This window comes from Cucurbita moschata, unplaced genomic scaffold (assembly GCF_002738365.1).
Source record: "Cucurbita moschata cultivar Rifu unplaced genomic scaffold, Cmos_1.0 Cmo_Scf00060, whole genome shotgun sequence".
Classification (NCBI taxonomy): domain Eukaryota; kingdom Viridiplantae; phylum Streptophyta; class Magnoliopsida; order Cucurbitales; family Cucurbitaceae; genus Cucurbita; species Cucurbita moschata.
The window spans coordinates 99,943-122,948 of record NW_019268576.1 but is presented as its reverse complement, the minus strand read 5'-3'; the positions used below and the strand labels follow the sequence as shown (position 1 = coordinate 122,948).

The 23,006-nt window shown below is 36.8% G+C and overlaps 6 protein-coding genes, 1 long non-coding RNA gene and 1 pseudogene across 9 annotated transcripts in view; 6 read left to right on the top strand and 2 right to left on the bottom strand.

The window, feature by feature from the left end:
* The window catches only part of LOC111436925 (tyrosine kinase receptor Cad96Ca-like), a 6,168-nt gene extending 5,330 nt beyond the window's left edge, over window positions 1-838 (top strand). For both annotated transcript variants that reach the window (XM_023074716.1, XM_023074715.1), the window contains one exon: window positions 84-838. In XM_023074716.1, coding sequence (XP_022930484.1) covers window positions 84-210 — 127 coding nt within the window. In that variant the 3' untranslated portion in view covers window positions 211-838. The remainder of the gene's footprint in view (window positions 1-83) is intronic.
* Window positions 839-1,019: 181 nt separating this feature from the next.
* On the bottom strand, window positions 1,020-2,045 carry LOC111436926. The gene is made up of 3 exons (XM_023074718.1): window positions 1,653-2,045; window positions 1,363-1,418; window positions 1,020-1,119 (listed from the first exon to the last, which is right to left on the bottom strand). The coding sequence occupies exons 1-3, from the start codon at window positions 1,779-1,781 to the stop codon at window positions 1,071-1,073; spliced, it is 234 nt and encodes a 77-aa protein (XP_022930486.1). The 5' UTR covers window positions 1,782-2,045; the 3' UTR covers window positions 1,020-1,070.
* Window positions 2,046-2,141: 96 nt separating this feature from the next.
* On the top strand, window positions 2,142-4,590 carry LOC111436821 (annotated as a pseudogene).
* Window positions 4,591-5,439: 849 nt separating this feature from the next.
* On the top strand, window positions 5,440-7,046 carry LOC111436820 (probable ubiquitin-conjugating enzyme E2 25). Its single transcript, XM_023074582.1, has one exon. It carries the CDS (start codon window positions 5,748-5,750, stop codon window positions 6,654-6,656), a length of 909 nt encoding a protein of 302 aa, XP_022930350.1. The 5' UTR covers window positions 5,440-5,747; the 3' UTR covers window positions 6,657-7,046.
* Window positions 7,047-8,707: 1,661 nt separating this feature from the next.
* On the top strand, window positions 8,708-11,933 carry LOC111436819 (probable protein phosphatase 2C 42). The gene is made up of 4 exons (XM_023074581.1): window positions 8,708-9,303; window positions 9,976-10,337; window positions 11,120-11,356; window positions 11,604-11,933. Exons 1-4 carry the CDS (start codon window positions 8,985-8,987, stop codon window positions 11,817-11,819), a joined length of 1,134 nt encoding a protein of 377 aa, XP_022930349.1. The 5' UTR covers window positions 8,708-8,984; the 3' UTR covers window positions 11,820-11,933.
* Window positions 11,934-12,717: 784 nt separating this feature from the next.
* Window positions 12,718-13,436, bottom strand: LOC111436823. Its single transcript, XR_002709336.1, has 2 exons — window positions 13,356-13,436; window positions 12,718-13,270 (listed from the first exon to the last, which is right to left on the bottom strand). It is a non-coding gene; the product is annotated as an uncharacterized LOC111436823 (long non-coding RNA).
* A 1,005-nt stretch (window positions 13,437-14,441) lies between these two features.
* Window positions 14,442-18,854, top strand: LOC111436822. 2 transcript variants are annotated; one of them, XR_002709335.1, is made up of 6 exons: window positions 14,442-14,587; window positions 14,719-14,790; window positions 15,125-16,101; window positions 17,401-17,499; window positions 18,337-18,440; window positions 18,691-18,854. XR_002709335.1 is itself a non-coding variant. In XM_023074584.1 (6 exons), exons 1-3 carry the CDS (start codon window positions 14,510-14,512, stop codon window positions 15,572-15,574), a joined length of 654 nt encoding a protein of 217 aa, XP_022930352.1. In that variant the 5' UTR covers window positions 14,442-14,509; the 3' UTR covers window positions 15,575-16,101; window positions 17,401-17,499; window positions 18,337-18,440; window positions 18,691-18,854. The 2 variants fall into 2 exon arrangements, 1 of the variants encoding a protein (XP_022930352.1); XM_023074584.1 differs by having other exon boundaries at window positions 14,665-14,790.
* Window positions 18,855-19,627: 773 nt separating this feature from the next.
* On the top strand, window positions 19,628-21,257 carry LOC111436924 (transcription factor bHLH147-like). Its single transcript, XM_023074714.1, has 2 exons — window positions 19,628-19,987; window positions 20,157-21,257. The coding sequence occupies exon 2, from the start codon at window positions 20,308-20,310 to the stop codon at window positions 20,911-20,913; it is 606 nt and encodes a 201-aa protein (XP_022930482.1). The 5' UTR covers window positions 19,628-19,987; window positions 20,157-20,307; the 3' UTR covers window positions 20,914-21,257.
* Window positions 21,258-23,006: the final 1,749 nt, after the last annotated feature.

The following is a 23,006-nucleotide window of genomic DNA, read 5'->3' as shown; positions in this document are numbered from 1 at the left end:
TGAAAAAAAAAAAAAAAAAAAAAAAACCAAAATGATTATCAAACGAGTTCACGTGCAGTTTGTTTGCTATGTGTGAACAACAGCGAACCTGCAAATCGGCCATCATTCCAGGGTCTGATAGAAAGGTTGAGAGAGGTGCAGAGGAAGTTTGCTAGTCAATTACAGGCAGCTCGTTTTGGTGGAGATAATAACCCTCAAAAGGAAACATAAAACCCCAAAAGAGACTTAAAAAAGTTCTTATAAGTGGTTGATAGTTGGTGAGAGCAGAGCATAGGTTTAAAGGACTTCCCCTCCCATTATGGTAATGTATGGTTGCCATTGGAGAAACCAAAAAGACTTCTCAGAGTGGCAGTGTCTCTTATCAGCTGGGCCGAGCTTCATGGTGGTGGTGGTGGGTGGGTGGGTGGTGTCTTTTTTTTCTTCCCCTTCTTTTATAAAGTAAAGTATCATAATAATAATTTTATATATAAAAAGAAAAAAAAAACATTTTTATTTTTATTTCTTTGGGAGGAAGAGGGTTTTTGTTGTCGGGTAGGTAGTGTTGTTTTGATTGGGAATATGTTAAAATGTCACCCAGTTGGTGTAAATGAGTTTCAGACCACTTCTCAAAAAGTTGTACAAAGATTGAAAGCACAAACTGCCACAATTCTTTTCTTTTCGGTCTCTCTCTCATTGTATTGTATTTGTATTTGTATTTGTATTTGTATTTGCATTTGTATTTGTATTTGCATTTGTATTTGTATTTGTGGTGGAAACAGCCTTGTCGGTCATCCTCCTCCTCTTCGTTTTGGACTCTTCTGTTTGGTTTCCATAATAAAACTTCTCATCTTTAAAGGAATCATTAATGGGGGCAATGGCAAACCAAACCCGTGAACACCTGCCAGTTCGCCAAATGGCTTAAAGGCAATCTGATAAGGTTTGCAGAGTTGTCAAAAAGGAGAGAAAAAAATGATTCTCAGAAATCCTATGGTTCTATGATTCTCAGAAAAGTTTGCCACACAGAGGATGGATTAGATAAGCTGTTATCTACATTGAACATGAGAAACATGGCAAACAATGTTAATTTAACCTCAACTTCGCTTGCGATTATGTATCTTGACAGCTGCTAGCTCTTTCTCTCTGAAAGAAGCAAAGACAACAACTACTACTTCTGAGTGAGTAAACACTCCATGCTAAATACTTACAAATCAAATCCAATATCAACATCCGATTTTTCCTTTCCGAATGGGCGACTACTATGTGTATAAGATATAGATACATATATATTTCCCAATGATGTGAAGGAACTCATTATTTGCCAACAATTCCAAGTCGCTTAGTAACCAAAAAAAAGTATATCATAACATGGCCTTCACCATTTACCTCAATATCATAGCCTTCCGATCGGCTTCAGCCGATGCAGCGATAGATGCCATTGCCTGCCACCAATCGCAAAACAAGAACACACGCAATTAATTTTTCATGAGCATCGAAACAACGTAAATTAAAAGGAACTGATAGAACAAAATGTCAATATATATGCAAAAATTAAAATGTAGGAAGAAAAACAAAGTCTCTCTAAACAAAGTCTCCCAAATTCAATCATTAGGTTAGCTAAATTGCTAGTCAATTCAATTCCTTCCTATTCTAAGCAAAAAGGTAGAAGCAAATACCTCTTGAACACGAGTGGAATCGAGTTGACGGTCTTCAACGCGATCAGTGAGCTTATCGAGAGCCTTGCTCTGTTGCTGCATGTCCTTAGAATCCACCAGCATCTCGACTCCGTCGTCTCCACCTTCCATTTCTGTAAAAGTCAGTCACTGATTGTTCAGCGCTGTGCTCTGGAACGAACGGCGTAACAGTAATTGTGGTGATTTGTAAAGACGATAGAACTTGTCACGTCTCTTCTGAGAATCGAAACAAATCAGCGACGGCAAGGAGCAAACACCCGCAAACACCAGCAAACCCCTCAGTTCCTTCTCGTCGACCGTGAGTAACTTGCTGAGACGTGTACAGAGAAAAGAGGCGTCCATGGAAATAGAAAGCCCAAATCCAAGCCCAATAATAAAAGTAAGCCCAATAATAAAAGTAAGCCCAATAATAAAAGTAAGCCCAATAATAAAAGTAAGCCCAATTAAAAAGCCCAATCGTATTGATATCTAATTTATTAAACTAATTTGATTTGAGGGGACAATGAATTAAGATATGATAGAGAATTATACGTAAATTTCTCCCAACAAAATAGAAAAATCCCAAGTTTGAAGGATTCGATAAAAGAAGAAACACAATTTCAAGTTGATTTCAGTGTTGTCTGTTGCTGTTGCACCTTTGCCATTGCGCCGATGGAGGTTAACGTCAACGATGAGATTTGCTCGTTTCTCAAGATTTGCTCGTTTACCAACACGCAATCATCTAAGAATCACTCCATACCTCATCCAGTTCCATGCCGCACCACTTTTTAATTCAATCTCCGTTTGCTCGTTTCCAATTTCTTGGCCGTAATGGATCGTTCTTCGCGGGAAAATCTCATTCTCGTAAACCGAGAACCAAATGCGATCGCGTACCTTACTATCAACCGTCCGAGGTCTCCGAATTCGTTAACGAGGCCGATGATGAAGGATTTGGCTCAGGCGTTTAAGAGCTTGGACAACGACGAGTCCGTTCGGGTCCTCGTGCTCTCTGGATCAGGACGAGCGTTTTACTGCCGCGGAGGACGTGTTTAAGGGAGATGCGAAGGATGTTGAATACAATCCGGTCGTGCATATGGAACGTTGCCGGAAACCGATCATCGGAGCGATTGATTGCAGGCTTCGCCATCACCGCCGCGTTTGAGATCGCGTTGGCCTGTGACATACGCATCGCTGCAAAAGGAGCTAAGTTCGTCGATACTCATGCTAGGTTTGTCGTTTTACTTAGTTCACTCTTGTTTTGTGCGCTCGAGCGATTCTTGCTGGTTATAGTAGTTAGGATTAGGGCAAAGACGATGTGATTTTCTGAAATCCACTGGCAGTACTGTTCTATTGAAATTACCAATTTCTGGAAATGTTTGTGCAGATTTGGGATATTCCCTTCATGAGGGTTATCTCAGAAACTTCCACGAACAATCGGAGTAAACAAAGGTCGTGAAGAGGAAGCAGAGTAAAGGGGTTTGGTAAATCAGGTGGTTGAAGGAGGTGATTTGTTGAAGAAATCTAGAGAGGTTGCAGAGGCCATTTTAAAGAACAAGTCGGCCATTAACGATGGCCTGAAGCTGGATCTTGGCCAAGCTCTTGCTCTGGAACAGGTAATTGCCTTCCCGAAGCTGTTGATTATTGAACCTTGAAATTCTCATTCTGACATCTTCTAAAACTCGAAGTTTATCTCCAAATTGGTACCTAACATTTGAGTGTGGATAAGCTTTCCATCTTGAAAGGTCAATGGTTCAATCATGAACACAGCATAAATTTGAAGCACCTTTTGCAACTGGCTGATTGTTTTGTTGATGCAGGAGAGAGCTCATGAGTATTACAATGGAATGACCAAAGAACAATTTCAGAAAATGCAGGAATTCATAGCTGGTCGGACCTCCAAGAACATGTAGTTTCCTCAACGGTCAGTAGATTCCTCCCTACTTTCATTTACATCTGTAATTTAATTCTAGTGAGTCAGAAGCCTCTGTCCCATTTGTTTCAAATAGCAGTCCAGATAGGCATTTTTTTTAGGCTCTTTTTAAGATTTTTAAAACGTGTATGCTAGGAACAGGTTTCAACACTTTCATAATGAATGCTTCATTTCACTCTCCAACCGATCTTAGATCTCACAGTCAAAATATTCAAAACCAATAACACTAAAATATACAAAACAAAGCTGAAGTGGGTAGGTGTTGGTGTGGTACTTTAAAAGGGTTCAACAAAGTTCTTTTTCACGTGTGAGGGAGTAGGTGAGTTGGTGAGAACCCCACTTCATCAATAATTTGTGAGCCCCACCCTCGATTGAACTAACAGTAAGAAAAGGGTCGTGTAAGTAATATAGGACTTAAAGTAAACAAAGTTCAAATCACGGTGGCTATCTATTTAAAACTTAGCATCCTATCCATTAGTTGAACAACCAAATGTAGAAGAGATAGATAGTCGTATATTGAGAATAGTTGAAGTGGGTAAATCTCTTACGGATGTTTGAGATTATAAAAGAAGATCAATAATGGTCAATTAATTTGCTTAGCTCAACTCAACTCAACAATTTTTACGATGCAACTAGCTAACCCTACTACAACTCAATTCCAGTTAAGAAGAGTTTGTCACTGTTGGATAGCTCGAGGTTCGTAGTGCTATTTCATAGGCATTTTTACTCAACATAGCAGAACTTGTTTGCCTCCATGATTGAAGGTTGTGACATTTGGTACATCTATTATGTGAATATCCCGTTGCATTAAACCCCATGCCGTTGGCGGCAACCTATTTTGTGTATTATTTAGGGATATATGCTTGCTTGGTACCATGAGGAATAGAGACAGGATAGAGACAGGGCGTGCGTATTGCGCAGTGGATTCATCACCCATTTCCCGTCTCTGCAATTAGGCCGAATCCACACCTTTTAATTGCAAACCTACCAACGCATATTCATTGGATCCAAGTGTATGCCTCATTCCTCCTTTTTACCCACCTTTCATCTTTTAAAAGATTCCATACATATATTTGTTCGAGTAATTAAGTTTTATATCATTCTACTCGACCTCAATCAAATATATATTTTGTCCGTGGTAGAAATTCAAAAGAGTAATTTGTCGCTTATAAATAAAAGGTCAATAAAGTAGATTTTTAAAAATAGTTTATATGTTTTTATTTTTGTCCTTCCAAGTTTTATTTTATACCTATATCGAAGTCTTTTTTTTTAGTGTATCCCATACTCTATTAGGCATAAATTAGGGTTTTGTGTTTCATATAATATAATATATACTTTTAATTTCTACGTCGAAAGATGTCCAATAATTTAGGAATCTTGTCTAACAAAAAAAAATTAAATTTTTTAATCTATTAAATTATATAATTTAAACCGGAAATAAATTATTTAAAAATATGTAGAGAGAGGGGAATTAAATAATGTAAAAGAAAAAAGGATAGTGAGTTGTCGGAGACAAATCACGTTAAATAAAATAAAATAAAATAAAATAAAATAAAATAAAATAAAATAAAATAAAACTAAAGCCATGGATGGATGGTGCGAAGCGAACAGATTTGGGTACGCAAGCAAAGAGATGCAGTTGGCTTTAGCTGCGTTGGAAAGGGTACGGCTGCAATTAAAAGAATTGCGACGTGTCTTCTCGGAGAGGCCCCCAGTGTTTAACATATTTAGCAAAAGGTCCTTCCAATTTTATTAAATATTTTATCTTCTAATTGAGTTCGGTCCCTTGCTTGTTATTTGCATTTAAAAAAAAATGTCGGCATGAACCAATTATAGAATTATTTTAAAAAAAAAAAAAATTAAAGATTATAAGAACAAATGGAATAAGATGTTTGAAAGGTGCACGTGACAGCTTCAAAAATAGAAAGTAATTTCAAAAGAAGGGTAAGAAAAAGGCATACCATATTTCTGCTATTTTTGTAATTCCCCCTTTTTATTAATAAAAATCCCAATCACCCCGTGATTCCTTTACCCCATAAATAGCCATTGGATGTAAGACAAAGCTGACTCCGTTTCCACACACCGCCAAATCCATTTGTTTCCGCGTCACTCTCTTAAAACGACCCATCCCCTCCGTCGTTTCGAACCATCCTCTTCACCTAAAAAAAATGGCTTCCGCTCTCTGCTATTCCCACGACGCCGAAGACAAACAACCGCCCACCGCCCTCGAACCTGAGAGATCGCCGCCGTTCAAACGATTTGATATTGTCACGGATTTCTCCGATCACCATTACGCTCACTCCAACTTGTTCCCCAACTGCATTGGATCGGATGTCTCGAAGAAGATCATGCGAGAGTGGAAGATTCTGGAGAGGAATCTTCCGGAATCGATTTTCGTTCGCGCTTACGAAGAGAGAATCGATCTTCTACGAGCCGTGATTGTCGGTCCGGCTGGAACTCCGTATCACGACGGATTGTTCTTCTTCGACCTGGCGTTCAGTTCCGATTATCCGATCTGTCCTCCGATTGTGTACTACCACTCCTACGGACTGCGATTGAACCCTAACCTGTACGAAGACGGCTATGTGTGTTTGAGTTTGATCAATACCTGGGACGGAAAAAAGGAAGAGCGCTGGAATCCGGCGATTTCAACAGTGCTTCAGATTCTGATATCGATTCAAGCGCTGGTGCTGAACGAGAGGCCGTACTTCAACGAACCGGAACTGGACGAGGCAGCGGAGGCGGAGATTTACTCGGACGCGTACAACAAGGAAGCGTACCTATTCTGCTGCAAGATGACGATGCGATTGATACAGAATCCGCCGAAGAATTTCGAGGAATTTGTAAGAGATTACTTCAGACAGCGAGGGAAGGGGATTCTGGCAGCTTGCAAGGCGTATTCGGAGGGGCGCGTTAGGGTCGGGAGGTTCAGTGGAAGTGAAACTGAGAATTGTAGCTGGAGCAGTAGCAGTAGTAACGGTGGTAACGGTACGCATGTTTCTGCCATTTTCAAGGCATTAATGGAGAAGACGCATCGGGATCTGCAAGCAGCTTTTGACTTGTCTAGCCAGGAATGAATGGGTTTTGTTCATTTTATTTTTTTAAAACGAAATTAAATCTCGATAATATTTTGAATGAATGATTGATTTTGGGCATAAACAAAAAAAAAAAAAAAAGTGGACGATTTTTGGGATTTGTGACATGAAATAAACAAATGTAATCTGTTCAAAGGATGTGGGAGTGTAGGGAAGAAGGGGAGAATGGAGAACCCAAGCTGTTCAATATCTTGGCTACTCAAGAAGTTGTTTTAGAGGTATCAATAGCCAAACACGATGGTACCACAACCCCTTGCTTAGTCACGTCTCTCTTCCCTACTCTTACCATATTATATCTTCTTCTAAATTAGTTTTAACTATCGAGTTGGAGTTGGAGTTGTCATTTCGAGTAATACGTACCAACTTCTTGCATGTTCGCTTGGTGTGTTTGTTGGTAGAGACGTGAGGTTTAAGGTTGGTGGTATAACCTATTTTCTCATACCTTTTTGGGACTTGAACAGTGGAAAAAAATATATTTTTTCGAGTGCAATTGCATGAAATATGAGATTTGATTACGACTTTTTGGTTGAAAATATGATCTATGTTTGAAATTGGCTTATAATTTATAAATTTTATACTCGAAAAAGACCAAATATAACTAAAAATATAATTTAAGGATTTTCACTTTGGTTAAAGCAATAAAATTAAAACAAGTGTGACAAAAAAAAAATGTTAATAATCTACGTGGGGACCACTATTGAAAAAAAAAACATATAATATGAACATAGTATGGAACTCGTATATGACAAGGAGATTATCGTACTAATCACGTTAAACAATGTTTTTAATTAGGTGAGAACATTTGAGATATATAAATGACAAAACTGTAAAGTTAGCCCAAATGCTTTTTGAAATAAAATATTTAGCCCAAATAAAATGATTGGATGGTTAAGAAGAGGCCCAACTCACATCCATATAATTGGTTACTTCATGCCTTGCTCTAATAAATTTATGAAAATACATAAATATTAGACACAAAATTAATATTTTATAAATTTATAAAATATAAAGAATTATATTTGCTTTTAAAATTAATAAAAATTAATAGGTCATGAAAAAACTTTTAATCAATTAATAATGATAGTATTTTAAATAATAATTTTAAGCGACAAAAATATAACCTCCATAATTATTGAATTTTGTTCTATTTGTGTTATTAAATGAATTAACTCGTCTTCAACGATTTAAAGATACAATGAACATATTAGTTGAAAATGCAAAGCTCAATCAATGTCATTAAATTGAAAGAGTTAATGGAAGATGAATATGAAAAATAATATTTAAATAAAGTAAATTATAAAATGAGAGACGAGAATAATATTTTATTACTTTTATAATCTACAAACAAAAAAACATATAATAATAATATAAAAAAAACCCCCCTGTTTTCCGTAATAATTCTAGAAAAAAGAAAAAAGACAATCAAAAGGTGGCCGCCACGTGAAGCAGCCACATGCATACGTACGCCCATACGCATACCACCTTAATTTAACTAATCATTTTAATATTATATAATCTCATTTGAAAAAATCATTCACCTTTATCAATTGCTCACGTTCTTACTTTGCTATACATTTTTATAATATATAAATATTATTCCAAACAATATGACAAAACATTAGGTTACTCGACCATTTTATGTCTTGTCCACCGTACAATTTATATTATGCGGGCCCACGTTTCAAAGTATTGGGCCGAAGGGGATGGGTCAAGCCCAAAGACAAGAAAGCCCAGCCCAGCCCAGGAAGAGAAAACGTGTAACGTGACGCGATTTTAGAGAGAGAAAGGAAGATAACGCGGCTGACTTTGAGATGTATTTTGAAAAACAAGGAAAGAAAATGAAAGGAAATCAAGTCCAAAACGCGCAAAATCGACAGAAAAAAGTAATTTATAATTATGTTTTTTTTTTCACTCTTTTATTCGAATTATCTAAGAAACTATGTTTAATTAGTGTAATTATAAACTTAATTATATGTTTAATTTATTTTAAAATACAATTAGCGAAAATTGTTAAGGTTGGCTCCAACAATAAAAATTAAAAAAAGGAGAGAGAGAGAGAGAGAGGGAAGGAGGAGAGAGAAGGACATTGACAATAACAGAGGCAACAGAGGGATTCCCCTCCCCACAAGAGAATGAGGCGAAGACCTTCTCTGTTCCTCTACTACCGAACACAAATCTTCAACTCTGCTCCTTAATCTCCCAATTTCACGCTTTATCTTTCTCTTTTCTAGTTCCTAGGGTTCCATTTGCCCCTCAACTACAAGGTTCTAGGGTTCTGAATTGGGGGTTTTCATTTCTGAGAGATGTGGGATGCTCCGGGGATTGATGAATCTGCTCTCTCTTTGTTGGAAGCCATTCGGGCGTGGTGGTGAAAATTTGAGCTCTGTTGGAGTCATTGGAACCAATTGCGGTGGCAAAGATTCTAAGGATACCTTACTCTGGTTCTATGATTATGGCAAGTATGCTTCCGGTGATTTTTCCATGGCCGTCGTTCAGGCCAACCAGGTGCTTGAGGACCAGAGCCAGATTGAATCTGGTCCTTTTGGTACCTTCGTCGGAATCTACGATGGCCACGGCGGCCCCGACGCCGCTCGATATGTCTGCAACAACTTGTTTAGGCGTTTTCGGGGTTCGTCATTTTCCACTCCCCTTCTTTTCTGTAACTCTTGTTTACTGTATTTACTTATGAGTTATGATGATGACGATTCTTCCTCTTCTCCTCTAGTTTTCAACGGCTCGGGTTTATCTGTTGACTTGGATGTGAGCTTTTTACTTTGTGCCGTATTTCTTACTCATTATCACTGCTCTTACTGATCCTTAGATCCATTGTCTTTTTCTTTCTTTTTTGGATTGCTGATTTTTCTTTTTTCATTTTCCCCTTGGAAATGGATTGCTGTTTGCTCTTGATTGGTGTTCTCGAGTTTCGAGTAAATTATAGCTTATGCTGTTGGGGAAGATAGAGGTAGCTAAATACAATGCAATTTTTGGTTGGGTTTTGTTTGAAATTGAATACTGTAGACACAGGATTCCTCTGACGGCTGATGATACTATAACTTCGCTCGATGTTTTGAGCATGTAGTCTAGAAAAAACTATGCAAGATTTCCAATAAACACTATTCGTTGTGTGTTCTTTGATTACACATGACTTTGTATTGTCTTTTTCAATATCGAAAAGGAAAAAGTGCCGAACTTGAAAAATCTGAAACGTGTTCCTGAATGTTCAACTTTTCTATTTAATTGTTTCGTTCCTAAATAAACAGGCTAGGTTGACATTCTTGAATTTTGTATGCCACAATTGCAGATGAAGAACAAGGAGTTGTGACTCGTGAAACCATCCTGGAGGCATTTCGTCGAACAGAGGAAGGGTTTACAACCGTCGTGTCAGAGTTGTGGAGTACTCGACCCGAGATTGCAACAGTTGGGACATGCTGTCTAGTAGGGGTGATACATGAGCAGACACTCTACGTGGCGAGTCTTGGAGATTCTCGTGCTGTGTTAGGGAGGAAAGTTGGCAACACTGGAGAGATTGCTGCCATTCAGTTATCAACGGAGCATAATGCAAATCTTGAGGATATAAGGCATGAATTAAGAGATATGCATCCAAACGACCCTCAAATTGTGGTTCAAAGGCGCGGAGTTTGGAGAGTGAAAGGCATTATACAGGTAAAAATTACTGTTTTGTGTCAGTTTAGACCATCTCGTATCTTGTTGACTTCCTCCTATTCAATTGTTTTTCATGTTTTCACTTTCTCTATTATAAATTGTAGTTTTTAGGTATATCCTGTTTACAACTTTAGGAACTGTCTTCGTGTTGATAGGATCGCTTGTATAAGATGATTTAAGTTTCGGATTATGTTACATAAAGGGGTGGAGATGTTGTAACCTTTTCCCCCACTAAGTTTTTTGAGCTTCTACATTCAGAGTGTGGGGGAACGATACTCAGTGTATGGTGGTCATATTTCAGAATTCCGGGTATTTCCCGGTACCACCCGAGCTTTCATCCTGCTAGTTTTTATCATTTTAGTGTATCTGAGGCAACCGACCTGAATCTGTGCGCGGTTGCCTTGGTTCTGGACCAGTTCTGGACCATCTTTTAAGGCTTGCAGTCAAGGTTTTCTTTACGTTTAAGCTGGGATGAGATCTATTCGTTTGTAACTATCGTGCAGGTTTGAGGGTAATAGAGATCCTTAGTATAAAAGTGTTGCTGTTTTCTTTATCAGATCAACCACACTCTTGCATGCCGTTCTTGTAGGTTGTGAGAGCACCCGCACCCTTTGATCACTTTGATGTTCTGTGCCGTTTGTTTCTTTTAGTTCAATTTCTTAACTGGCCGTTTTCTACAAAAGGGTTTTTTTTTTTTTTTTTTTCTTTTCTCATTTTCAGTTCATTTTTATCAATGTGAATAGTGATCATATGTTCAAAGTTTGTGATAATATCTCATGCAGGTTTCTAGGTCCATTGGGGATGTCTACATGAAACATTCTCGGTATAATACTGACAGAATCAATGCTAAATTTAGACTTCCTGAACCGATGAATATGCCTATAATGACTGCAGTACCCACGATTCTTGCTCACCCTCTTCATCAAAACGATTCTTTTCTTATTTTTGCATCCGATGGACTTTGGGAACACCTAACCAATGAAAAGGCTGTGGATATTGTCCACAATCATCCTCGTGCAGTAAGTTTCCCTCCACCTTCCATTCTTTAGTCATCATAGAGAAAAAGTTTCAAATTATGGTGACTACCTATCTGAGCTTTAATATTCTACCAATTACTTTAATGTTAAACTGGCTCGGATACTTACCGTGTTTTTGTTATGGTGCGAGCGATGTGTTAGGTTCGAGCTATCTTTTAAAACTTTAATTGTTTGCAACGATTTTCGGAAACACATTTGATGGGTCATCTTTGCCATTGGCTTGATGCAGGGAAGTGCAAAAAGGCTTGTGAAGGCAGCCCTTCAAGAAGCAGCTAGGAAACGAGAGATGCGGTATTCAGATCTTCGAAAGATCGACAAGAAGGTTCGGCGTCATTTTCACGATGACATTAGTGTTGTTGTTTTATTTTTCAACCACGACCTTATATCCCGAAACCATACCCTCCTAGATCAGCCATTATCAGTCCGAAGTGCCTTCGATCATTGATTCAAATTTTTGTTGCTAAAATATCAACAAAGGAAAAGGAAAAAAGAAAGAAGAAAAACCTTGTAATTTGAACCTTAGATACATCCCAATGCGTCGTAGAGAGCTTCTCTGATACGAAGAAACATATTGAAGACTCTTCAAAAGTCTTTTTTTTTTTTTTTTTTTTTTTTTCCCCTTATATATATATATATATATATATATATATATTATATTTAACTTACATTTGTAGAACCCAGATAGATCTTAAAGTTCATCTGGACCGTTCATTTCATTCACCTAAAAATTTCAGTTACACAAATTGTCTGATGTTCGGTTGTATTTCTTAGGTATACTTTGCATGATCCGAATAAAGTTTTGTAACTGGTTTTATTTAAAAAAGAAAATGGTATTTATTTATTTATTAATTATTATTATATAATAATGTTGCATTTACAAATACGAGTTACTTACGATACTCATGATATTGGTTGACGATGCTGAGGTTTTGTTGGATTATCATCTCTCCATAATATTCTATTTTATGTAATATTTAATATATTCGTGGTTTTATTTTAATCATTTTAATTCCTGGAGATGGCGTTACTGTTGCCAGGTTGCTTTTCTATTAATTATACACGCGCAAATGATTTGATTATTTTAATTCACTAATATTGCTCAGTGGTACCATCATTTCTTCTCTATTTATCAAATTTCAAACCATAGACTATACATTGGTTCATTTACATGTTTATTAATTTGGAAAAAATAATATTAATTAATTTTATATTCTCCATGAATTTTAATGTAATATTTAGTAAACATAACTTAATATTCTATGCATGTCTCACACATGCACGCTAATTTTATAATTAACACACAAAAATAAAACTAAAATAATTAGGAAAAAGTCACTCGAACATATAATATATGATCACCAACTTTATATATTAATCATACCACCCAAATCATTTAACATAACATAAGATTTTTAATACATTATATTTTTTCACAACACACAACAAACAACCAAACATCACTGTGTGAAACGCCGAAGCTTACCCGTCTCAGACATTCCACTTTATTACAAGAGAAAAACATTATTTTTTTTCCTTTACAATTCACAAGCTGAGATGACGACGATGATGGTGATCGGGATATATTTTTTTAGGGTCTGTATGGCTTCTCGCTTGAGAAGTAACGGTGAGTTTCGGTATCCGAACCCTTTCCGTAGTTTTTATAACCAAGATTTTCATCGTCCTCATCTTCGTTGTTGTTCATGCCAACGTCAGCATCTTCAGAATCATTCACACCACCAAACACTCCCGTTTCAGGGATTTGACCACTAAATCTTTGAGCTAGCTTACGCGCATCTTTCTTCTTAATCACGCTGTGCATGGTCGCATCTGTAAACACGAGCAGCAAGAAGACGGCAAAGAGAAGAAGGGTCCTCTTCATCATAGTCATCACAAAAACTGATAAAACGAAGCCAAAAACGACACTTATTTAGACGACGAAAAATAAGAGGGACAATTAGGGATGGTTTTGATTAGAACTTACCTTGTATTTGGTTGTGAATGGGAAGGCAATGAAGAACATGGTATGAATGAGGAAAAAATGGAGCATATTTATAAAGGCAAAATTGAGGCCACTGTGTTGAACACTGCAGAGGTATATATAGCAACAAAAGATTCTAAATAACGTCTTGAAAGCACAACTTTGTGGAGACATGCAGGAGAAATAAAAAGTGCGGTTTCTAACCGCAGTGGAGATACCATAAATGTTTGTCGCCTCACTACAAGGCGTGTTAAAAAGATATTTATAAAATATTAAATATTTGGTAACTTACGGACCCAACCCAACTCATCAATACCCGAACGAGAACCTTAATGAATAAGTCGAAGAATCTTCAGGTTGGACCCAACTCGTATGTAGGGCTTGCTCGAAAAGGTTCGCTCGATGGTACCATATTAGTCAGTATGATCATATCATTCGAACAATGTTGAAAGTTGAGGATCAAACCACCCAGTCAGGTTTGGTCGAGCTATTTTTTTTATCTTATAATATTTTATTTAATTAATATATAGATATTATAAATACAACTAATTTTATTATCTAAGGGGGAGTATAATATGATAAAGATGGCAATTATAATTGAGGGATAATAAAATGTTAATTATATAAAACGGATTATTCAAATTCAAAATATCTTTTTTTTTTCCAATAAATTTATTAAAAGAAAAAGAAATGCGTGGGGCAGAGGGATGGCATACCACACAAACCACTGAAGAAGAGGTAATTATGATTTAGGGTTTAATTCCCACTTATTTAAGTTTCAACGGTTTAATAATTAAATCACGAATTTTATTTTTTAAAATATATTTTAGGGAATTCAATTGGTCTTTTTAAAATTTTAAATTTTTTAATATACACAATATCTCTACCGTGATGATAATTTCGTGGTTAATTTCCATTTTTTTTTGTGCCTCTTAAAAATAAATGTGGGCCTCCACTTTCTGGATGGACAGTATCCATTGGGCCTTGTAAATTGGGCCCAAAACAAAACAAGAGCAAGCCTTTCTATCATGGCGACAAATCCATAAATTGCATGTTCGATTGCATTCCGTTGGTTTCTCTGTATCATGAGCTCCATCATCTCCATTGGCGCCAAAGATTAAGTTTAGAAGTTCCGGAACTTTTCCCGCGGTATCAAGATGGAGAAAAGGACGAAAGAATACCAAACTCCTCTGAGAGATCAAGCTGCGAATCGTAGATCAAAGAAGCCTCTGAAGGTACAGTTTCTTTTGTCGGTTCTTCTCATCTTTCTCATTCTCTAGCTTAATCTCTTGTTCGTTCTGCTGCAATTAAGATCACCAAGAGTTTGACTGCCACATTTTCATCATTTTGCGACGATAAAATCCAGCCAATTTTGAAGGAAGACTTTTCTCCGATTTCCGTTGTCTCAAACATCAGTCAAATTCCTGATATCGACAGTGTAAGTTCCGATTCATTTGTGATTTTTGGACGATCTGTTCGATTTAACTTTTCATTTTTGCTGTGTCTCCGTGCTGTATCTGCGTTATTTTTTATTTCTTTTATTAGTTGATCTCAATTTGTGGCCCATTCATACTGAGAAGAAGATTTGTTATCTATTATTTGCTCAACTCATATTCGTTTTTTTTCTCCGCCTATAATCTACTGCGACTAGAGTGTTCACTTTGAAATTTAATGTATGGTCAAGCAACGACAAAGTATATTTGATTTATGGCACTGGAATATGATTGATTTCAAAATTTTCTGGTTTTCTAAGTCAGTTTTCTCTATTTCAGAGTTTCTTGCAAGATGTCAATCCAGCTCTTTCAGTTTCCTGCGAGAGCTCGCTTTTCCCCGAACTTTCTCCATCTTCAGTTGTTACTTTTGACAATAAGCAGCTTGACAAGGTTCCAGTTAATTTTGGTGGATCTAATAATTTAGATGAAGCAAGCGCGGGTTCAGTGGAGGCGGAGATTGCCGTGAATTACTTAAGGCGTGCTCTTAGTCAAGTCTTGCAATCGACGGATGTTGATCATCAGTCTAAGAAGCTGATAGATGCATCCGTGAGGATCATTGTGGACGAATTTCTCGCCATACCTCAAGAGAGAGACCTGATTACTCGGCTTATTTCTTCCAAAAGTCATGTTCTGTCTCTAGGTTTATTCCTATGGATCATCGTCTTGGTATTGGCTTTCTTTTCTGGTTCGGGAGTCGAGAACTGTTTCATTGGTCCACTGCCAACTTAAACTTGCGAAGATACTCCTTGATCTAACATTAGAGGTTAGATCTTAATCGATTTTTTTTCATGACAGGTATATATGCCTTCTTATACTTCGATACCTTTGAATTGGACTGTTTCATCTTCTTACATTAGAAACCTGCTGAACCGTGAAAGTTTGTTGTCAAAAGTTAACCGTACATTAGCCTCGCATTTGGCATACTATGATTTAATGTTTGATATTTTCATAAACCTGTGGGTGAACATATGGTCTTCATTTTTTTTTAATCCTTTACGCGTTATGATTTACTGGCATAACTGCTTATTAGTCAGTCTTCACTCTCTTATTTAACTGAAGCGAATATTTAAGTGTGTTTTCATTTCCATAAGTTATATTCTGCGCGACGAAATCAGGACAGATTCTTTTGAATTCGAAACTACGACGACATGACTGAGGGAAGATCCAAACTGCTCTGAATTCTTGAAGATCTAGTTGCAGTGATGAAGAGTCGGGTCTGATTTGCTATTCAACAACGATTTATGGTAAACAGAAAGGTATGTGCAGCTTTCTGAGTATTTTGCATACAATCCAGCATTATTGCATTGTTTAGCAACTCCTTTCTGGAGCACCATATCATGCTACTGTAAGATGTATTTTCTTTACAAAAGAGGATGACTTAAACAACCAAGTCATATGACTGATTGGAGCGATCATGTTAGTGGTTGGCACATCCTGATACTGATATGACAAGATCACAGCCAGTTAAATGCAAATTTGGTAAAAGAAACGTTTTAGATTTTTCCATGAAAGAAATAGATTGGAATTAATTATTTCGAAGGCATAAATGTATTGTCGTATATTTTTCGCAACTCCTATCTGGTGCATCATATTAAGCATGATATTATAGAATGTATTTTCTCTACAAAAGATGATGACTTGAACAGAAATAACATGACTGATTGAAGAGATCATGTTAGGGTTTGGTATATCCTGAGATGATAATGACAAGATTGCAGCCAGCTAACTGTGGATTTAGTAGAAAAAAAACTTCGGATTTTTCTTAGAAGAAATGGATTGCAATTTAGTTTTTGTAGGAGGCACAAAAGCTTCCTATAAACCTTTATACTGATTCCATCTCGTAATTAGAAATCTTCAGTCAATTACTCGTTTACTACATTGAACAGAGTTCTGGTTCGCTCTCTGATGGTGGTTAGATTTGAACTTAAATGACTTGTTTCTTACGCCAAATGAACACTGTGAGAAGTTCTGATTGGCTCAATGATAATTGTTTGTCACCTATAAATGATGAGGCTAAATTTTAGTGGCTAAAGTCACTAACTTCCAGGATCTCAATGCAGGACATATGCATGTTACCCTACCAAAGAGTAGATAATGATAAAATGCAGCTCATTTGGGTGCCTTTTTCTATTCAGAAGCAAAATAATAATTTTCTAATCAGATGGGATATGTTTTATGTCCATAAGGTTGAATAGTTTTGGCTAATTCACACGAAATTCTCCAATGGGAAACCTTGACCACCTACATGTACTTCATTGAAAAGATTTGTTCTGTCGTACTATACATAGAAACAGATGAAGATTTTCAGTTGATTTTGGCTCAGCTGGCCTCCTGGTCTTTCAGTCTCACAAGTTTACCCTTTGAGTCAAAAGATTTTCTTATGGAAAAGAACAGTATTTACTAATTATCATAAAAATCTCATAGGTTGACATTTTCAACATGGTCATATTATTCCTTCCCACTCCTCAGCATGTCTTGTTCTTAGGCTTCAGCGTAAAAGAAAATTTTTAGTACAGATGATTTGTACCATCATTATTTTGTAATGGGTTTTGCAGATTGCTTATTTCAATAAATGTGAAGGCAAATGACAACCAGCCAGTGGCGTCCTGACCACCAGCCTTTTTTCTGATGACCCGCATGCATGCAGCTGCCAGGTATGTGTATAGCTCATATTTATCTATCATCTTTAATTGATTTTTCCCCCTCCCCAATGTGATTGGCTTTGGCATCTTCTTTCTGGTACTCTGTAATCTATTAAACCTTCCGGCCCTCGCTACTTCATTGTGTCTGACACGAAGGACGCAACCTTCCTCTTAATCATAATGGCTCTCAGAGTAAATTAATCTTTAGCTATACTTTTAAGGTTTATTCGGTGGGTTGTTCTCGTGTATTGCTTACACATGGTCACAATGATTATGGTTGAGAAAGAGGATTAGGTTCATGATTATCAATTCTAATGTATAATATTCAGAATGTGAAAGCCTAGGGCGTGCTACCATTATTAGGCCTTTGAATTTTTGTTGGTGGAATGCTGACATGACCACCAAAAGAATGGCTGACCGGGAGGAATCTGATAGCCGAATTTGGAGAAAAGAGTTTAAATTCCTAAAAACTTAATGCTAGTGTTATAGAAAGTGTTCATTCATATTTAGTCATGCTAGGATCTTTGAACAAACTACGAGTAAAATGGTGGGGTAGCTCTTTAGCAAATATTTGTACCCTTCTATAAAAAGTGAGTAAAGTATGCTTTTCTTATTCTTTTTTTAGTTCAACCAATACAAAAATGTAATGTTAAATGAGGTTGCAATAGTAGAAAAGATAATAAATAGATAATAGATGCATTGCTCATGTACCTCAATCATGTTTGGACATAAATCAGTCCGTTGATTTTGTTCTATATATATATCTAGAATTTACTAACACTGTTTTATTAGTTTTGTTGTAGAAATTAAACTGAATTGGTCTAATCTTAAATCAATTTTGTGGATCAGTAAAGAACCTAAAGCTAACTTGTGGTACATGGGAATGGACGTGTACGGACAAAAAGATTCACTACAGCTTTAAATGCAATACATTGAAGACTCAGATGGCAAAGGTACACACAATATCCTACTCACACTCCCACATGAAGACTATAGTGAAATTGACATCTTTCCACTGAAAAAGAAAAAGAACGGAAAGATAAAAGTGGATAGAATCTGAAGACTAAGATGATGTTTAAAAGGTTAAAATGGACTAAAATAAATACACACTTAGGATTTTTTTTTTTTTGTTAAAACAATGTATTTATTTCATACAATAAATGAAAGAATATAGTGAAATATTGTGACATATAAATGTAACAGAAAATTCAGACGGAACTGGGTGGGGCTTAAAGTCAACCATGTGGAAATGCGTTTTCCCCGATTGATTGATTGATGGATGCATTGAGTATCCATCCAAAGTTTGTAAGTCTGTTCATCGCACGCGTGTACATTTTGCATTGGACGCCGCTAGTTCATACCTATCATTTTCGGTTAAAGGTTTGATATTCCTTCGTAAGGCTTATTTATTTATTTATTTTATTGGAAAAAACGAATTTTGTTGAACTAAAACGAAAATATTAAAAAACCTCATATTTTTAGATTAAAGGGAAAATACCCCAATTATTAACCAAATCAATTTAAATTAAGAATGCTTCCTACAAATAAACCTAAGGGAAATTATACTGTGTAAAGTTGTAATTTTGTATATCTAATATGTAGCTATTTTCAACCAAACTAGTTACTTGATTGGTTGATGTTTCAAAAATAGTGAACAAATGTCACAAATATAAATAATCTAAGCTCACTTGATCTACCTTCACTCTCATAAGAAAAACTACATACGGAAAAACTACTATTTTTTTTTTATAGGCAAGTATTGAAATTGTCGATTTTTTTTGGACTCAATTGTCGAAAAATTGTCTATCGTCTTGTTGAAGTTGAGTGGACTGGAAAATGTATAGAGAGGACGTTGGTGTTGGGCACAGCCTATATGCACCAAAAATTGGAGGAATTATTTTAACACTCGGAAAGGAAAAGGAAAGAAAATTTATTTTATTTTATTTTTATTATTTCCTTTAAAGGTAAATAAAGGGATAATTTAATTTTAGTTAATAAAAGCATTTTCTCCTACCTTTTAAATTTATAATAATTTAATCTGTAAATTTTAATACCTAGGCATTGAGTCTCTATATAATGAAAACAATATTATTGGAAGACTAAATCTTATTTTCGTAAAAGATGAGGGGACAACCAGATTGGTTTTAATTTTTGTTATAAAATACAATAGAAAAAGGCAAAAGGCTTGTGGAGTGGAGGTTGTCAATGGCTCAATGCAAAGAGTAAGTAAAGAAAGGCGGAAGGAGTCCCAAGCCTTTGGGTGTATGGCTAGGGCTGAATAAAATAGGAGTGAGATCCGAATCAATAAATATGAATTCTGGTTGCTTCACAACTTTATCTCCCTTCTCCCTCTCTCTGTCTACCCACTTGCAGAAGAGGACACCTTAAGAGCGGGTTCCATTTATGTCTTTTCGCTCTCCTAACCCTCTGTTTCATCTTCCTCACAGCTCTTATGTTTTGGTTGATCCAGGTTTCGTCTTCCAAGGAATTTCCCCAAAAGGTACGAATCTTATCAACTCCTTCTCTTGCCTTCTTCCTCCTATTATCATTACAATTTTTAATCTTCCTTTCTCCGGTTCTCAAGAATTTTCAATTTCTATTCTTCATTTGGGAGTTTCCGTTTCTGTTAGTCTAAATCTGTCATTTCCTTTTGATCCTTCCTTCCTCAGGATATCTTCTTTGCTTGCTCTTGTTCCGTTAGGTGAAACATAAATTTGGAGAAGAGAGATTGGATCATTGGTCCATCTTTGAATCATCGATTTGTTGAGGGTAACCAATTTTTGTTTTTATTTTTTTTTGAGATCGGATCGGTGCGTCTTGATGGCGTCATCTGTTCTTTCCAACTCCGATCGCATGCGGGAGTCTTCAAGGAAGCAAAAGAAGAAGAAAAACCACGGCAACAGAGACCGTCATCAAAACCAGAACCATATTAACTGGAAATCTCAAGCTCAGAAAGAAATTTACTCGTCTAAGCTGGTACGAGCGTTGAATCAAGTGAGGCTCAGTCCTTCGAATGAGGCGCCCCGCCGTGGTAGAGCCGTACGCGAGGCCGCCGACAGAATCCTTGCCGTCGCCGCCAAGGGGAGAACCAGGTGGAGCCGAGCCATTCTAACGAACAGGTTGAAGCTCAAGTTCAGGAAGCCGAAGAAACAGAGAGCATCCACCGCTGGAATCAACCGCCCAAAGAAACCTAGAGTCAGCGTATTGCGGTTGAAAGGAAAAACGTTGCCGGCGGTGCAAAGGAAAGTTAGGGTTCTTGGACGGCTAGTTCCCGGTTGCCGGAAAGAACCTTTGCCGGTTATCCTAGAAGAGGCCACCGATTACATAGCTGCACTTGAAATGCAAGTTCGAGCTATGACTGCCCTCGCCGAGTTGCTCTCGGCCTCAACTTCTGTTGCAGGCTCTAGCTCCGCTCCTCCAAGCTGATGCCTCGCTTTTCCACCGGTGTTTTTCTTCGCCCCCCACCCCACCCATTTCTCTGCTTCTCGTATCTTTGCTTTCCTTGCCCTTACGCAAGTGAAGTAATTGTCTGTTAAATATGGTTGCTGCTGTTTTCTTCTCCTTCCCCTTCATATTCTTTTTTTCCCCTCTTTACTCTTCTCCTCTTGAATAACTTCTTTGGAATCCTATTCCCGACAAGAAGAAAATGGAAAAGGAACTTGGAATCCGTACATATTATGTGCTGTAGCCCTCGGCCTCGGTTTGTCTGCTGTTTTGCAATTACTTTGTGGATTCATTAACCCTCTTAACAGCACTCTTGATTCTGCAAAGTCGATGAGAAGAAAAAACACATTTTTTATGAATCTTAGGCAAGTGTTCACTTGATCAGGGAAAAAGAAGAGGGCCTTAGCTGGTGAGGGAGGGAGGGACGTATTTGAATTTGGAAACTGAATGTTAATTTATCTGAGAAATTGGCTTCATTTATGTTGTTGTTGTTCACAAGAGTGTAGTCTATTCTGAGGTCCAGGATATCCAGCTTAGATTAACTTCTTTTCTACTACTCCACCCTCTAATTATTACAGTTTTTTGTTTGTTGTCTGTCTTGTGTCGGTTTTTTTTCTGAAATGGATAAGGCCGAAACTCCAGTGGGGCAAAAGCAGGCAGAGGAAGAGGAGAGTGGTGGGAAAGGTGTGTGAGTTTAGCAAAGCGCGCTGTGGGGCTGTGTGGGGCTGGGCTGGAGGGGGGGAGGGGGCTGTGGCTATCATGTGGGTTAGAACAGTGACAGCCCTAGATCTTTGGGGCATCCATGTGTGTGAGTGATTTGATTTATAAATGTAGATGTATTTAGTGTGTGAGGCAATTCTAGGTTCACCTGCGCTCCTAAATATCCAAAAGGAGGACTTTGTTGGTACAGCTCACTCTTAGTGGTCTGCCACTTCCTCAGCTGTGCGCTGGCTGGCACATGTCCTTCCACATGCCTTGCTCTGCTCCCAATTCTCTCACTTCTCTTTCCCTTTCATTGTCATTTGGATTTCTAACTTTCAGCACTCCCTTTGAGCCCCACTTCCTCACTTTGGAACAACAGCACACCTCTCTATCTTTTTCCATACATTCACTATTTTAAGCTTCCTTCCACTGTGATTTTTCTTTTGAATTTTACTTCAGAATTATTACTCTTCATTCACGATTGATGATGTGAGATTATGTTCACATTTTTACGTTATTTTTCTTTTAAATTTCTTCTATTTTGATGCGATGGTCTTTTATATTATAATTCATATGAAATTATGGTGTTTACTTACATTCTTTGGATATGAAAGGACTTAGCAGAGGGGGTGGGTGTTTTCTATTTTTTTTTTTTTATAATTATATTAATATTTTAAATGCCATATTGTAAAAAAATAAAAATTTATTGTTCTGAAGCATACATTTAAAATTTGAAATTTGAAGGGAAATAATTAAAATAATAATATTAATATAGTAAAATGGGTAGTGGGAGAAGTGTGATGTAGATGGGGCATTTATTTAATTGTTGATGGCCAAAGGAGATGAACATTAAAGAAGAAAAAAAAAATAATAAATGAAAGGCTTTATTTAGCATTGAATGAATAAAATTCAGTGATAATTACAAGTAGTTTGGTGGCAACTCATAAAAGAGCCCCAAAAATAAAATGCCTTTTAAATTAGAAAGGAAGATGTGGATGAGGCATATCATGTTCTCACATTCTTTGAATTTCGTCTCTTTCATATATATATATATTTTAAATAGTAAGCCGACACAAAGAAGAATGATTCTAATCCCAATCAACACATTTTAAAATTATTTTGCACATAAACACACTGCATTATTGATTTTATATTATAATTTAAGTATAATTAGTTGGTTAAAATTACATATTATCGACGTGTAAAGCCGTATGACGTGGCACTCTTGCAAATTAAGAATTGGATTTAATTAATGGGCCGACTTTTAGAACCCATATTAGTGGAGTTTGATTATGGACTTCAAGATCATATTAAGTTGGGCCGGTAATATCTTTTCAAGTCGGGCCATTAATTCTCGTTATCTCTAATTTAGA

Bases quoted from the DNA above. Each gene is read 5' to 3' on its own strand.
- LOC111436926 (XM_023074718.1), bottom strand. From the start codon at position 1,781: ATGGAAGGTGGAGACGACGGAGTCGAGATGCTGGTGGATTCTAAGGAC. The intron at 1,419-1,652 runs GTATTTGCTTCT...GATTGGTGGCAG, and splicing joins ATTCCACTCGTGTTCAAGAG to GCAATGGCATCTATCGCTGC. The intron at 1,120-1,362 runs GTAAATGGTGAA...TGCTTCTTTCAG, and splicing joins CGGAAGGCTATGATATTGAG to AGAGAAAGAGCTAGCAGCTG.
- LOC111436820 (XM_023074582.1), top strand. From the start codon at position 5,748: ATGGCTTCCGCTCTCTGCTATTCCCACGACGCCGAAGACAAACAACCG.
- LOC111436819 (XM_023074581.1), top strand. From the start codon at position 8,985: ATGCTCCGGGGATTGATGAATCTGCTCTCTCTTTGTTGGAAGCCATTC. The intron at 10,338-11,119 runs GTAAAAATTACT...TATCTCATGCAG, and splicing joins GAGTGAAAGGCATTATACAG to GTTTCTAGGTCCATTGGGGA. The intron at 11,357-11,603 runs GTAAGTTTCCCT...GGCTTGATGCAG, and splicing joins TCCACAATCATCCTCGTGCA to GGAAGTGCAAAAAGGCTTGT.
- LOC111436822 (XM_023074584.1), top strand. From the start codon at position 14,510: ATGGAGAAAAGGACGAAAGAATACCAAACTCCTCTGAGAGATCAAGCT. The intron at 14,588-14,664 runs GTACAGTTTCTT...GCTGCAATTAAG, and splicing joins GATCAAAGAAGCCTCTGAAG to ATCACCAAGAGTTTGACTGC. The intron at 14,791-15,124 runs GTAAGTTCCGAT...TCTCTATTTCAG, and splicing joins AAATTCCTGATATCGACAGT to AGTTTCTTGCAAGATGTCAA.
- LOC111436924 (XM_023074714.1), top strand. From the start codon at position 20,308: ATGGCGTCATCTGTTCTTTCCAACTCCGATCGCATGCGGGAGTCTTCA.